At 42.0% G+C, this 15,424-nt stretch overlaps 1 protein-coding gene across 2 annotated transcripts in view; it reads left to right on the top strand.

Moving 5' to 3' along the window:
- The first annotated feature begins 271 nt into the window (after positions 1-271).
- The window catches only part of ttll7 (tubulin tyrosine ligase-like family, member 7), an 84,461-nt gene continuing 69,308 nt past the window's right edge, over positions 272-15,424 (top strand). Inside the window, exons 1-5 of one of the 2 annotated variants that reach the window (XM_049587330.1) lie at positions 272-1,278; positions 7,061-7,463; positions 7,863-7,994; positions 12,448-12,569; positions 15,105-15,172. In XM_049587330.1, coding sequence (XP_049443287.1) covers positions 7,439-7,463; positions 7,863-7,994; positions 12,448-12,569; positions 15,105-15,172 — 347 coding nt within the window. In that variant the 5' untranslated portion in view covers positions 272-1,278; positions 7,061-7,438. The remainder of the gene's footprint in view (positions 1,279-7,060; positions 7,464-7,862; positions 7,995-12,447; positions 12,570-15,104; positions 15,173-15,424) is intronic. The other variant, XM_049587329.1, reaches the window with a different exon arrangement.

Raw genomic sequence — 15,424 nt, 5'->3', positions numbered from 1 at the left:
GAGTTTGAAGTTCACATGAGCAAATGTTCCTTAGAAAATGTTGCATTCCTGCCTTGACCTCCCTGGGGTGTTTTGTAGCTGACCTCTGACCTCAAAGGGGGCACAAGACCCCAGAATTACTTACCCTACAATGATCAAAAGTGTTACACAACAATACATGATTTTAACAATGACACACACTTGAGTGGCACTGTGTCACCTCTAGTGTGGTTCACACTTTGCATCAAAAGCCAGTGGTTCACAAGTGTCTTTTTGCCGTCTTGAGGACTTCATTATTTAGGTGTTGAAAAAAGTCAGTAGACTATGAATGAATTGCTCAAGTAAAGTAAGTAACAAGAAACAAGTTAGTGAGACAAGTGAAAAATGTTGTGATCTAAGGGGATGCCTTTGATTGCAAAACAGTGATGTTGTCAAAGGACTAATCATAAAATGGAGACAAATGCTAAGGAAGGAAAAATATGCATTAAATTTTAAGTTATTAAAGTAAAAACAAAAATATATAATAGTGTTGTGAACTGATTTAAGAGCTTGATTTTAGTTTTTAGTTGACTGAAATCTCCATTTGGCATAAGCTGATACATGGAAAATATACATAAGTCACACACTATGAATAAGAAAGCAAGAGTCTGGCAGATTTAGAGGAATATTTCCACCTTATTTCTGAATGACACGTTAATGACCTCTGAGCGGGACGCGCCCATAAATCGGCAGGGTTGTTTTTAGCACCATGGTCAGCGCCACAGTTGCTATGTAGCTTCCCTGTGTTTGTGGTTTGTATCCGCGAGTTGTGGAGGAAGCAGTTGCACCGAACCCTCCCTTAAATCATGAGCTAAAAGGTGTAGGAAGTGAAACTCGCAGCTTTGGCAAGATTTTTATTGTTACTCACGGCTTGTTAAGAATTGAAAACAATATGTGCTGACTTAACATGTACGCCATACAGTCACCAAACGTCACGTTGGCACCAGGTTGAGAATGCAAACTTCAGCACTTCATACAGGCCCCCCCTCTCTCACAGGGAGAATGGTTTAGCCCATGGACTCGCTCCAGCACTCATAGCACACAAGAGGACTACAAGATACAGATTTTTTTTGTCTGTCAACCAACGTCAGTTTACAGTAGTAACGCCGTTACACAACATAAACACCATTATAGTGTTAAACATTATCTCGGGACTGGACGGGCTCTCTAAAGAGACCCTGGTGTGTCACTTAACGGCGGCTGTGTCGGTCGGATGAGACCAGCAAAAGAGCTGCACTGCCAGTGCCTGGAATAAATAAGGTAACGTTAACGGGCTACTTCGCCTCTCCATCCTTTGCTAGGTAGCGCTAACTGTAGAGTAGCCCAGGGTCATTGTGTTTTATCTGAATTATCAGACGCCGTCTTATTTTTCAGTTTGAAGCCATTAAATGAAAAGGCCTTCATTCACAGAGCAGTTAAACATTAGCGTTGCTACATTAACTGGATAGCAACATTGCCAGATTGCTTCCTTGTGTGATCCTTCCACCTGACCTATACAAGTGGCTAGCAACATAACGTTAGCCACCGTTTGCTAGCAACTTATTCACAGCAATAATACACCTGCTTAGGCTTTGTCACATTTAATTTGTTAGCTCAACCAATTATCTGAAATATCCAAGATATTGCACGCGAGGTTTAAGAAATCCAGTTTGCGCTAATCCTGAAATACAGGCAAGATCTGTTAAAGGGGATGGCCCACTATCCTTTCAGTGATCTGGAAGATACCATATCGACTGCTATGCTGTGACAAGCACAGGTCCCCTCGCTGCTGCTCTCAGTAGCTTAGCCTCTTAGCTCAGGCTAGCTTTGCATGCACTTTAGAGAAATGTGTCTTTGCATGCAAGACTAGTTTTGGATGCTCAAAGCTGGGCATGTGTTGTTTTAAATAGCCATTTGGTTCAGTGCAGTCTGTTTGTAGTCCAGTGTGCCACTTAGAGACCACATGCTGATAGAGCACCCTGGAGATGACCATTCCTGAAAGAGCAGATGGATTACATAATAGTAACAGCATAACATATGAGTTCTGGATGGCACCCTGCCTTCTGGGCTTATCCCAGAGATTAGGCTATTGAGACGGATATGATATGTGTAATCTTTTATGATCATGTTGGCATCCTTAGGTTTTTGGATTAATGCAGGATATTTATTGCAGCACTGCATGTATAGCCTATCTAAGCAATCTGACACGATGCAGGCTTTCATTTATAAATTGCATACCATATGCACAACAGTCCACATGTTGTCTATGTCAGCAGCTGCTTTGTTTTCCAGTTAATTAATTCATCTTGTAGACCCTGCCTGACAGGGGCCTTCCCTTTGTTGTGTCTTCGAGTTCTCTCGTATCCACAAACCCTTGCTAGGTTTTCCTTAGACCACTTAGTAAAACCAAGTTTCATTTGGCAATAATCAGAAAAGATAAGGTATAAATTTAAAGCAAAGTGTTTAACAGTTGAAACCATATTCATGAGATGATGATACACCTGCGTACATGTAAAGCTTTGCTCCAAAAGTGCAGTGCTTTTAAACAAACACTTGCGTGCACATTGTCACAATCGTACCCTATTTGGAAAATAAGGTCAGGCAAGACTGTAGTTAATATCAATGTTTAATAGCATTTCTATTTTGCCTGCATCACTGTAGATTCTCTCTGATAAACTTAAGCTTAGCATTCAGCTGTTTGTTGTTATATTTCAGTACCCCGTGGGCTGACAGCTCCCACACTTGTTCCTCCTCATATCTGGAAGAAGGCATGGAGCCAGAGTTGGGTCACTGGTTCAAGCTAATTTTAGATCCACTGGCAATTCTAAACCAACTACTTCCCTGTGAGAGTAGTCCGCAAACTCAGCTATCATTTTTCCCTGGGAGGACAATGTGGTGGTAGCCGCCAAATAGATGATATAAATAGTTTTTACAAAAGAGATCTTGCAAGCATACTTTATTTTTTAGACCTGAAGATGCACACAATCACACTGGCATTGGGCCTTTTAAGTGTGAGGAAAATGTCCAGTGAAAGGCTTTACACTATTCTTTTGCCAAAAGGCCCGTGTTTTACTTATTTTGTTTACATTTGCTTTTCAGTTCAGGATGTGCAATAGTACAGCATGTCTCCATTCTTCAAGCCAGCATCTCTGCCCTTTTGTATAGTTATACATACCCCGAGGTCCCTGCACTGCTGTAATGGCAGGACCGGGGCATGCTGCATGTACAGAAAAGAACTTGTGTCTGCAAATCCTGCTGACATAAGGCTAAGTGGTGTTTCCCCAAGCCTCTCTATTGATTCGTTATTTGACAGCTGCTTTCTGTAGTTTCATGTAAGGCGGGGAGAACATAAAACAAACCCTCTGGGAAAGCACTGCTGGTTGTTGAAGGGACTTGTGTAATAAGTGTGACACCGCTTGTCATGAATAAACAGTCTAGTGCTTTGGTTCAGCTTTTCCTTTGGCACACTTCTTGTAAAGCTGTTGGTGCTGTCCTTTTGGATTTGCTCTTGATGTAAAAGGGAGTGCCGTGTTTTTGAAGTGAATGTGATATTGAGATAATGTCACTGTGAAGGTGAAGTTCTTAGGGTTTTGAAGTAGACATAACTTTACTTCCTGTATTTGAGTGCAAATGCTGAAGACAATATATATATATATGTATTCCTGAGAGCGAGAACCATGGCGTACATTAATGTGAAACACATTAACAACACGTGTTGGATAATGAGGGGAAAATTCTGCATAATGACACCCTGAAAGACAGACATGCTTTTGTCACGCATTTAGGCCCTGTTAGCCAGAGAGTCATGCAGATGAGCAGCATGAAGAGCTGACTCTCTACAATGAGGCCTTTCTGTGCTGTGTGAGGCAAAGGGGAAGTGCATGAGATCAGCATCCATAGGGGCTCTGCCTTTTCAGCTCTGCTTGCTTCTGCTGTGTTGTGGCGGCCCTCTGGCTCACTCTATTGGAGAAAAAGTGTCACTGCATCACAGGATTAACAGTACATACTCTACTTAGTGGAAGGGATTTAGTGAAGATTTAATACTTCACTGAAGGATTAATTGCAGTGATGCTCGCAGTAAAATATATTAAGTAATTCTTTCAAATCCTGAACCCCATCTTGTTGATGTTCTCATGTTGTATGTCCAACAATCTTACGAAAAGTAACGAGAAGGTTGATAGAAATGACAGGGACACAGGGACCGTGTCATAAAATACCTTATTTTTCATATTAAGCATACATTTTCCATACTGTCTTTATTTGTATATTGTGTCTTTTCTATTCTATTATGCAGAGATAGGACAGGTATGGCTTGTGACAACAGTCAATGAGCAAAACTCAAACCTGTGACGTCACAACAGGATGTCTTGCTTGAGTCCCTCCACCAGTCAGTGATAACAGTGACTCTAATCTGGCGTCCACTTACACTGCAATCCCACTTCTACCGCCGTGTGAATGCAAGTAAAACTAGGCCGTCTTGCAGCTGATAACCACCGCTGCCGCTAAGACAAATGAGCAAAACACGACGGTGCCTCTCTTTGCTGTATCATCCATCAGTGCGTTACCAAAGTGCCTCAACTGTGACCTTATATGGTAGTCAGGCAAACAAGCCTAGATTGAAATCTGTGTTGACATTTAACTCTGAGAAGCGTAAGGAAAGAAATGTAATCGCATCATCATTTAAAATCTAGTATCTATTTGTGAAAGTCCCTCTCTTTCAGTTATTGTGGTCGCATGATTTAACAATATTGAGTCCGAGCTTAAAAAAATAATAGCACCTCCAAAACAATGAGCACGACTAATAATTTTAATATTAAGATAAATACAAATACTAAAAATGTGTAATTTATTATGTCTACTGTAGCTGACAACGCTGATAGAAAATGTTGATTAAACACAAAAAGAAGATAAAATAATTATTGCTCAAATTATAAAGAGTCTTAATCTTGCAATACTTTGTAGAATAATTAGGATTAACATCACAGCCATTGTGTGAGGGTTGTGTGTATTTTTCAGAGATTACTTGTATGTACAGTATTCATGTATGTTCTAATCGTATGTGTGTGTGTTTGTAAGTGTTTAGTTGCATAATATGTGCCTGCCAGACCCCCCCTCCTCCCCTTGTTCCTGGGGGATTATATGACACTAAGGTCCAGTGCTCCTATAGAGACAGTGTTTCCTGTCTCCTGTACAGAGAGCCAGTAAACCACTGGGAGGTGGGGGCAGGTTGTCGACAACACAGCTTGCCTCACTTTATCACCCTGACTCTTTGTTGTTTCTCTCCCCCTCTGTGCCGATCTCATTTCAGTCTTGGCCCTCTCCAGGATCAATGTCTTGTGCTTACCACAGGCAGACCAAGAGGCTGACAGTAAAGACTACTGAGTGATTGAATAATGTGATTGGATCGGTTCCCGATTTCTAATTTGTGCAGAGGATGCTGATTGAATCGACAGGGGTTGCTTTTCAAGTCAGCGCGTTAACATATCTTCTGATGTGTATATGTGTACATGTGCACCTACAAGTATATCAGTGTGTGTGTGTGTGTGTGTATGGACAGTAAACATTGGTAGATAGGAAATGGACTTTTCAGTATATTCTCACCACAAGAGGCTACTGTTGATCTCTGTATGAAATGCAGAGGAGGCACCATATGCCAGTGTGCTGTAGATGTAGCTTAACTGGTGTATATCACCTATAATTCATAGTATATGCAGTTACATCTGTTTCTATACTAAATGGACTGATACCCTGCATGTTTTTTAGCCACACCTTTGACAGTGGCTATTTTTTCTTTTGCAAAATCATGACATCTTGATTGGGATTGGTGATTTTTTCTTTAAATTTTCAACCATAGGAAGAAAAATATGCAAGTTATTATTTGCCTTCACATGGAAAGCACTGCAAACACTATCATAATTGTACAGCAGGAGTTTTTAAACACTTTATGAGGCAGTCTTTTCAAACTTTTTAGCATGTGGCTCTTGAAAAGGTGGCATTACCTTCTTGTTGTTGGATTGTGACCAGGTTAGCCATTTTTTTGGGAACTTGTAGAGGTTAAATTATCCAATAATTCACGAGAAAAGACGAGAGAAAATAGATAAATATGTGTTGCAGAAATATGTGGTTTATATCTCTGTTAGTCATCTCACAACCCTTCAGATTTATAATGGGGCGAGGGGAGGGTCATGGATCATTGCGTAGCTACATTGCGTAGCTACATGCACTACTTGACTTGTGAGGATCAAGAGCAGCTGGAATCATTCTATGTACATTCATGGTTTGCCAGTCCATCGTTGTGAGGAGTCACACAGATTCATACCCTATGGGCATCTCATCTTTTGAGAATGTGTGGTATCTCGAGCACCTGGACATGAGAACCCACAGTGACAAAAGGATGCAAACCCCACTCAAGGAAAACAGGGATTCAACCATAGTCCTCTCTTGCTGTGAGGCAACAGTGCCACTGAGTCACCGTGCCAGCAAAAAATTAAATGTGACAGGGCATCTCGGCAATGCTTGATTACCCCCAGAAGTGGTTTGAAGACACACTCTCTCAGACCACGGCCAAACAATAACAGAATTTGGCTGATGACTGGTGTTAATTTCCCACACCACTCCATAGCCCGAAGCGTCCTTTTAACAAACCACTGTAAAGATGCCATCTGTTTGAATGAAGTGACCTCTCAGCCATACAATGAAATCCAGCTGGCACAAACATCAGACACAATGAGCTTCTGCAAACCCTTTTACTTGACAATCACATTAATATTTCACTGGAATACCAATTAGTCCAGCAGGTGGACGTCACACAGTTTTAGATGATTTCATTAGTAATGCTGCAGTGTCCGAGCCCCACAGAGTTCTAACTGAACTTGCATGCGTGGTGTCACATTGATGTAGCCTGTGATAGGCTTGTGTGTTACATTAAAAGCATGTCCAATGCACCCCAGTCCAGTGAGAACACATACATAGACCCACAGTCTGCAATGGAGTCGCCCTCTGGGCAGTCAGCCTACTACTGTTCTGCTGCTCTAACAGATCTTTCTCTTCTTCTCTTCTACAGGCATTCCTATCCATCCCTCTGTCCATCCCTTCCCTCCCTCCCTCCTCTTGGGGCTGTAAATAAGCTGGGGCTGTGTAGACCCTTGAGAGGCCCTTCCCCTCCCACTCTTCCCCACCACTGCTACCCCCCCGTCTAACTCCCCTGCCCACTCAGGCTCTGCTGCTGCTCTTTATGTTGCTGAAAGGCGCCAGGGAGATGCTCAGATGATCCATTGGGCCATCCTGAACCACATCGTCCATACACCCCGAGACAGGGAAGACTAACTACTGCGAGCGTGAGAGAGCCCTTGGAGGGTGCTGTGAGTACCCTGTGAGGCCCGCCCTCCCGCCAAGCCTGGCAGAAAGCTTGGCTTGCCCCTTCACTCCTCCAGCCCCTGAGATGCCCTCCCCTCCCAATGAAGGAGGTGAGTAAGAGAGGTCCCAGCTCTCTCAGGAATGACATGATTATCCTGTTAGATGGTTTGCTGGCTAAGGCTTGCATATTTTTGTACACACACACACCTGGCCACCTGCTTATATATGTACCTGCCTGCCATCATCAGTACTATTCTCTCCTGCATAGAGCCACACACGCGCGCACACACACACATACAGATTATAATAAAAGGATCATGATGCATGCAGCTACAGCAAACTAGACGCCTCATTCATTTACACCCTAGTCCCATAAACAAGCCGCACTAAATCCCCTGCAGATGTGGATAAAATATATTACAATACTCCAGCAACTCCTGTTCCCCTCCCAGTCTGGAGCACAAGCTGTGACTGTATCTACTGTTGTTGTATGCTGTCTCTTCCTCCAGAGGATCAAGGAGCGTCCCCCGTGAACGTGCCATCTGTGGGCTCCTACCAGAGCAGTGGGAAGAGGAAGGTGCGCACCAAAAAGAAGAAAGGCACTATCACCGCCAATGTTGCTGGCACCAAATATGAGATTGGTACGCTATTATATATTTATTTCTAATTATACTAGAATGCTCTGGAGATTACAGTAATCACAACAATACACACAAAAGTTCACTGATGATTTTAGCTTAAAAGGTTTGAAAAAGGAGCTAAAACAGACACTACAGAAATGTCAGTCTAAGATAAGACTCTTTTGATCACAGTATTTGTCTTTATGGAGAAGCTGGTGTAGGATGAAAAGAGGCTTTCTTTGAGATGGGTGATGAAACCCTTTCATTGATGTACATTATCCTAGTATTGATGTTTTTGTCAGAAAAAAAGTGAGTTGCCTGAAATGTTTCAGCAGTAGTGTGAGTGGCTGTAACTTCAGTAGTTGTATTAGTATAACTTTAGTTATTCTTTATTCAGGCCATTACTTACATAGACATGTTGGATGTGCTTATAATCTGACTCACAGGATGCAGACTGTGCATACAAGCCTGCCATTGGCCGCCTATTCCAGATGGAATTCATCTCTCCTTTGGGTTATCATTTTGCAAGGGCACCATGGCTGCATCCTGGGCTTTGCGCTGCCCAAGACAATTGTGACTGATTTACAGAAACACAAATACCCAGAGCATCTTTTTCCCTGAGTGCTCAAGTGCTGAGTACAGCCAGACCATCTCCAGCACTGGCACAGCACTGGCACAAAATGTGGAGATAGGTCTGGATATACGACACTATTTTTTTTAAAGATTTTTAAATCAATTTTTTAAAACTGTAGTTGGTAACTTTTATAAAAAAATAAACCCCTTTTCTTGTGTCTTTTGAAACTGTTTCTATAAACATACAGCACTAAATGAGACAGATAATCTGTGGCCTTACTGCACCTAAACGAAGACAACCAATCAGAGCCGAGGACTCTCTCACGCAGCTGTCAATCATGTCAATCACAGCTTGTGAACTGCAGTCAAACTGCAGTAGGTGTAAAATGTGAAAGCTTGTGACTGGCCGGACCAGCTATCTCATTCCACAGCTAAACAGTACACTAAAATATGTTTCTGAAAACAATTTCAGTAACAGAATCCTGATTTATTTTCCATCAGCACTGCCTAGAGTGACAGTTTGACTGCAGTTTACTGTTCGAGACTCCTTTTGCTCTGACTTTCTGGTGTGCTGAGGAAGAGGGACACATATTTTTCACAGACTATCTGTCCCATGGACTTCTTTCAGAATAAAGTGACAGTTTCAGCAAATATGACAAAAAGTTATTTTCATAAAAGTTACCAACTGTAACTTTAATGCCTGAATTGATATAATCCAAATGTGGGCGTAGAAGGAAAGTTGCTGCTTTTATTTTGGTAATCTATAAAGCCCAGTTTCCACCGTGCAGTACGGTGCAGTTCGGTGCAGTTCGTTGCGCTTTTTTCCCATTTCCACTGTAAAAAGTTGTGGATGGCACCAATGGAACTGTTCCGTACCGTCCCCATTTTGGTCCCTCCTCTGTTGGGGTACCTAGCACACAGATCTGGTACTCAAAGGTGGAGCTGTGAACACTGCAGTGTGTTGATTGGTCAATAACGACAGTCACTCTGTTCAGGGCTGAGTTGTGGCTGGTTTTGAGGCTCATGTGACCTCTGTTCATACTGTGGAGAGTTTTATTAATAAACTGTAACTATAAAATGAAAGGATGTTTGGCTGCCTCTTGCAGCAGCTGGAGTCTGAAAAAAAAAAACCTAATTCACTCAGCCGACTGCCTGCAACTTCTAAGGTGGAACGTGAACTTGTAATGTAACTCAATGCATGAGGTGATGACAAGAATCAATCAACACACCTTAAATTTCACTGACAACTTTGACCATCACTTTAGTTGTTATATCACATACACCTTTAGTAATGAGTGGATCTTTGTGCGTTTATATATTAATTTCGATTGGGTTATGTGAACTGCATAAATTCTAATCCTCAATTGGAGGAAAAACAAGCATGGTGGAGCGTCTTTCCTGTGGGCTACAGCAACACTAAATCCCCGAGCTTGCCTGAGAAGGACTAAATGCACAAACCCCCTATTTTTAAATATCCCATGGAGATAGACTCTCACCGCAGCCTGTATAATTCTGTTCAGAAAAACGTTGGCATGTAACCCACTTCTGTGGACGATATAAGAGATGCAGACTTCTCTCTGTGTCACTGGCAATGATGAAGTACAGTGAATGGTGGACGAAGCAGTGAGTGACAACAACCTCGCCCACATGAAAGAGTACTGTTTGCGGTGGAAACACTAGGGTCTAGGTACCATGTCTGAAGGGTACCTCGGGTTCCAAAGGTACCATACCGAAAGCGTTTGATGGAAACACAGTAAAACAAAGCCGAAGCAAGAAAGCAGAAAAATTGTGTCAGTCCGAGGACACAGACCTTTAGTAGCTGCTGTAGCAACTCCAGTTCATTCTGCCACAGCAAACTCCTTCAGGATCAGCAAACTTTCTGTTGCTGTTGTTACACAGGTTAGACCCAGCCCACTGTGACCCCCTGCTACAGCTGCTGCTGAAGATCCATCTCTGGAGCTTCTGCCCGCGCTCTTCTCTTGGCAAATAGTGTCCTAGTGAAGGAGAGTGAGGCGGAGGGACTGCCAGCTGCACCAGCTCGCTAAGTCTTTTCTCATTGTGATCTGATAAACAGAGAAACAGGGAGACAGAGTGAAGAGGGACTGAGTGAATTAATGCTTTGTACACAGCTCTACAATGAAATAAGATTTTATCAGTTTTAAATAGTAAAAAGAAAATAAAAGAAAACCAATATGTGGCGGTCAGTGTTGATATTGTGGTAGCTGCCACAAATAAATCAATGTATGGGAAACACTGCACTAGCCTGATGAGCCAGCATGCTAAATGTAGCAGTTAAAGTTTGCTTAAGTTTACTCAGATCAAACTACATTGTGTTTACAAAACTACAGAGCCTCAGATTTCAAGCATCTAAATTTATATTTAGTTTTTTTTTTTTTCATGAAAAATTCCTGACTGGGCAAGACCAACATTTTGGGTGGTCCTGCAGGTAAGATTAATTAACTGTGACACACTGAATTGTATATATTAATTTTAGAAACAGCTCTCAGTATGGCTCAGTCAGTCCCTCAAAACACGGCAAATCTAATCACAATGTTGTCTCAACAATAAAACAATACACTGTAGATTTTACTCCCAACAATAAAATCTAATTTGCTGTGGTGGATTGTGTGAGGGAGGCCGTTGTTATTTAATGTCTTAAATTAAACCTAACAGAGTTGCGGTCCAGCAACAGTTCACACAGAGACCGCTCGGCATTACATACATACATAAATCTTTATTGAGGTAATTTAACTTGGCAGTGAGTTTTTTTGTTTTTTTTTTTGAGAAGGGCAAACAGAAGCATAGTAAGCACTCCTCACATGGTCAGTATATGCCAGTGTGGCAGCACAGCTCTCAGGGGTGAACTACAACCTATGAAACTAAGGAGTCAGCAGCAGCAAGTAGAAGTTGGGGGCTGCCCGGATCCTGTAGGTAGATGGGAGTCTAGCTGTGAGTCAGTTTGCTTGCTGTGACGAGACCCTCTCAGTGGCCATTCTGAGAGCAGTGCAGGGCTATTGTGAAGGAAAATTAACACTAAGGGCCAGATGGATGGCTCATTTTTGCTGTTACCTTTTTCGCAGCTGTCTTTTTTTGTTCCAGGATTGATTGTATTACAGGTAGAGGTTAAAGGTCAGGGAAGATGGTGTTGGAAATTTGCTTTGCACCCACTGAGAAGGGAATGTACATTCTGGCCCTAAGGATGTCTGTTTCATGAGATAGGTAGGACAAGATTGATTATAGCTTTGCACTCAAACACCCGACTGGTAACTGTAAGCATAGGCCTGCTGTGATGTAAACCCCTTCCTATTTCAGTTAGCAAAACACTGTTAGCATCCAGCGATGTTAACAGATGGATGAAGTTACATCGGAAACACCTTTTTCCCCATTCAAGTGCCATCATGCAACATTAGGCAAGCCTTCTCCAGGTTTGTCAAGGCTTTCAAGAAATTAATTAATACCACGTTTCGTTAGGGCGTATGAATTTTTCATTACTCACTGAATAATGAATAGTTGTCGGATTAATGTCCAAATGGGCTTGCCTCCTATCTCTCATACTATGGGGTTTCCAGTGGGATTTGAATGCATTACAGACAATTAATTTATCTTTTTGAAGAGGGGCATTACGATTGGCTGCTCCGCAACCATTCCATGAATGGTAAATATTGCTGTGAGCTTTATGATCTATAATCTCACAGACTCATTTCTCATATAATGTCTGCAAAAACAGAATTTAAGCCTAGCAAAATGTTTGAGTGAAACATTGATCTGCACTGTAGAAATATTTGATTTGCGGTCACATCTTGTTCTCACAAGTAACTTTGTGATCATGAATATAAAGTTTATTTAAATGACTGTGCGGCAAATTCTGTGAATGGAATCTAATGTGACTGTTTCCCCACAGTTCGTATAGTCATCAGCGAGGTGGACTTCATCAAGACCCGGGAAGATGACGAGACTGCCAACCTCATCTGGAATGACTCGGCCGTGCAGCACGAGAAAATCGCTGAGCTCAGGAATTATCAGGTACACCGCGTGGCTACGATGTCAAGTCAGCACGCCTTGCTCGGGGGCACTGTAGCCTAGAGGTTAGAGAGGAGAGCTTAGGAATAAGAGTGTCAGATCCAACTGCTGTGCTGAACAGGAAAAAAGAAAAACTCGATCTTAACCTTTACAGTATGCTCCAGTAAAGCTGCTCAGTGGCCAGCAGCCAAAGACCGAGATACTGATCAGCTCCCAGTGGATGTATGTAACTTTGTAAAGTCTGGAGCAGCAGTTCTAAAGATGTTCAGTTGACTTTATCGGTAAACCAACAAACCAAGAAAAACAAAACAACCTGCCTCTGATCACTGGAGGTGAAGACGGATTTTTCCCAAAGATTCCTTAAGAGAAAAGGAGCAAAGACTCTGAAATGAAACAGTGCAGTGCACCAAAAAGTAAAGGATAAAAAGGATGAAACAAACATGACAGCAGCTGTAACCCGCCTGTGAGAATTGTTTCAAAATTATTTTCCTGTAAAGAAAAACCAAATCCCTCACTTCAAAAACTCCTTTGGTTGGAGTTGAATAAACATGACACGATTATCTGCAGATTCTTCTAACCTATTACAGCACAAAGCATTTCTTGATAAGTTTTTTCACACGTTTGCAGAGAGAACAAACCACTAAACCAGTTTGATGTAAGGCCTTCTCCCAAGCCCTTGAATATTTTGCACTAAAATGTGATGAAATCTGAACTGTAACAAAGATCTCACTTATTGTCACAGCTCAAATTGCATCGAGAGAAAAGCAGTTACACCTTAGATTTATCACAGCCATTTTACTTGCTAGCATATGCAATGCTGATGTAGCAACACACATTACAGGTGAGGACAGCAAGGTTTCACATACACTGCTGGCTAATACGAATAATTAAAACAAAATGTGGAGTTCTGCTGTGAAAAAAACGGGTGTTTGTACACCATCCTGCCTTACAGTACATTTTTCTACTTGTCTCTAGTGGAACTAAATAGGTAAAGGGAAAAATAGGAAAAAGAGAGATCCCTTGTCAGGTTTACAGAAGTAATAGTAAATGTCAGAATGAAATAAAATAGAATAAAGATAGGTAGGTAGGTTTAATTGTTCAAGGCAATGAAATTACAGAGCCCTCCGAGTGCACAGTGCACTCTGTTATTGCAAATTAAGAGTAAAATGAAGAAAAAACAAGCAATTTAAAAGGACTTATGGACATAAATTAAAATTAAACAATAAATAACAGAAAGAATTAGAAATGTGACGATGAATGGAGGATTCTGGATGTGCCCACCTGCTTTCCCTCCGACCCTGAGAGGTAAAAGAGAGACAGCAAATAGGAACGAGGGCTGGAAAGGGAACAACAGAGCTTACACAGAGACAGATATGAGGACTGACAGGTAGACTGACAAGTAGTGAGCAGCAGGGGTGGGGGGGCAGGTTCAGGTGTCACCGGTGATGTTGACAAGACAGACCTAAACAACGAGGGTTGCTCTCTGTTCTGTGTACTAGTCTGAAAGTGATCTTACCTCTGTTTGACCTCCCTGTCCCGCTGACTGAACTTGCTGCTGCCACTGCTCCACCTCAGCTGCGAGCGTTAGCCATCCATCTTCCCGAGTGCTCATTTGATTAGACTGGGCACTAATGATCGATTAAATCACAGGCTAGAAAGAGTATGGCTTGTTAGGGCAGGGGCAGCAAGAGTTCAGCTAAGTAGATTGAATATTACAAATACTGTAACAGCTTAACGTGTAGCAATGTGGCTAATGTTTTCTCATAGAACGGGTGATTTGCTGTCAATTGTTTTCACTTGCTGTCTCGCGCCGCTGTGGTGTTTCATGAGATAATTTCTCAGTAGAAAAGTAGAAGTCCCTCAACAATTGGTTTTGATTTCCCCTCACAAGCCACGTCGTCTCGCGGCATTGGCATAATTGTGCAATCTCTTCCGAATCCCTAATTACGTCTGTCTCGTTTGGATAATAATCACGGGATCCTTTTACACTCTGCATTCTTGTTTTTTTTCCCCCTCTGCTTTCTCTCTCTCTCCCTCTTTTAATTCTTCCCTTTTTTCCGTTTAGTGATGTACTGTGAGAGTTTGCTGTCAAGTTTCAGTTCATACGAGCCTAATTAACGCCCCTGTTCAGGCTCATTTGGTCAAAGAATACAGAAAACCCAGAGTTTTTCCTTTACCCCCCACCCCCCTTTCGGCGCATTCAAAGCAATTCATTCAACTGTCACTGCAGGAGCTTGCGATGCAGAACCAATTACCTCGGCCCCTCGGAGTTGAGATTGATCGTTTTTTTTTTCTCTCGCCTCTTCCCTCCCCAACCTTTAAAGCATAAAAAAAAACACGGAAAACTAAATAAGGGTTGAGAAAGGTCTCAGCGTCACCTTTTTGTTTTGAGTCCGTAATTGGGCATAAATGTCAGAACATTGTAAGCTCACTTCAGGTTGCTGCCTTTAATGTGCTCATTTTTATGAAGGGGTGGGGGTGGAATTGAGTGGCGTAATGGCCCTAACAACATTATTATGTCTGCCTGTCCCTCTGCAGAGAATTAACCATTTCCCTGGCATGGGCGAAATCTGCCGGAAAGACTGCCTAGCAAGAAATATGTCCAAGTAAGTTTTCAATTGAGAGTACTTTGGTTCAGTTGCAGATGTGCAAAAACAACAGCATTTCAAAACTCAGTGTTTAGCTAGATGGCACCCTCAGAAGTCACAACTGGGTACTTGTAACATGACGCCATTACAAGCCAAATAAGTAGGAGACACTGCTGTAAAGGCACAAAATTCAACTTTACTGTTAAAATGCAAAATGTGTAAAAACTTGTCATTTTAAAAAACACAAATACAAGACTCCAGATGTTTCTA

This window comes from Epinephelus fuscoguttatus, linkage group LG10, assembly GCF_011397635.1.
Source record: "Epinephelus fuscoguttatus linkage group LG10, E.fuscoguttatus.final_Chr_v1".
Taxonomy (NCBI): domain Eukaryota; kingdom Metazoa; phylum Chordata; class Actinopteri; order Perciformes; family Serranidae; genus Epinephelus; species Epinephelus fuscoguttatus.
The sequence above is the reverse complement of the archived record's forward strand: the minus strand, read 5'-3'. Positions and strand labels throughout refer to the sequence as shown.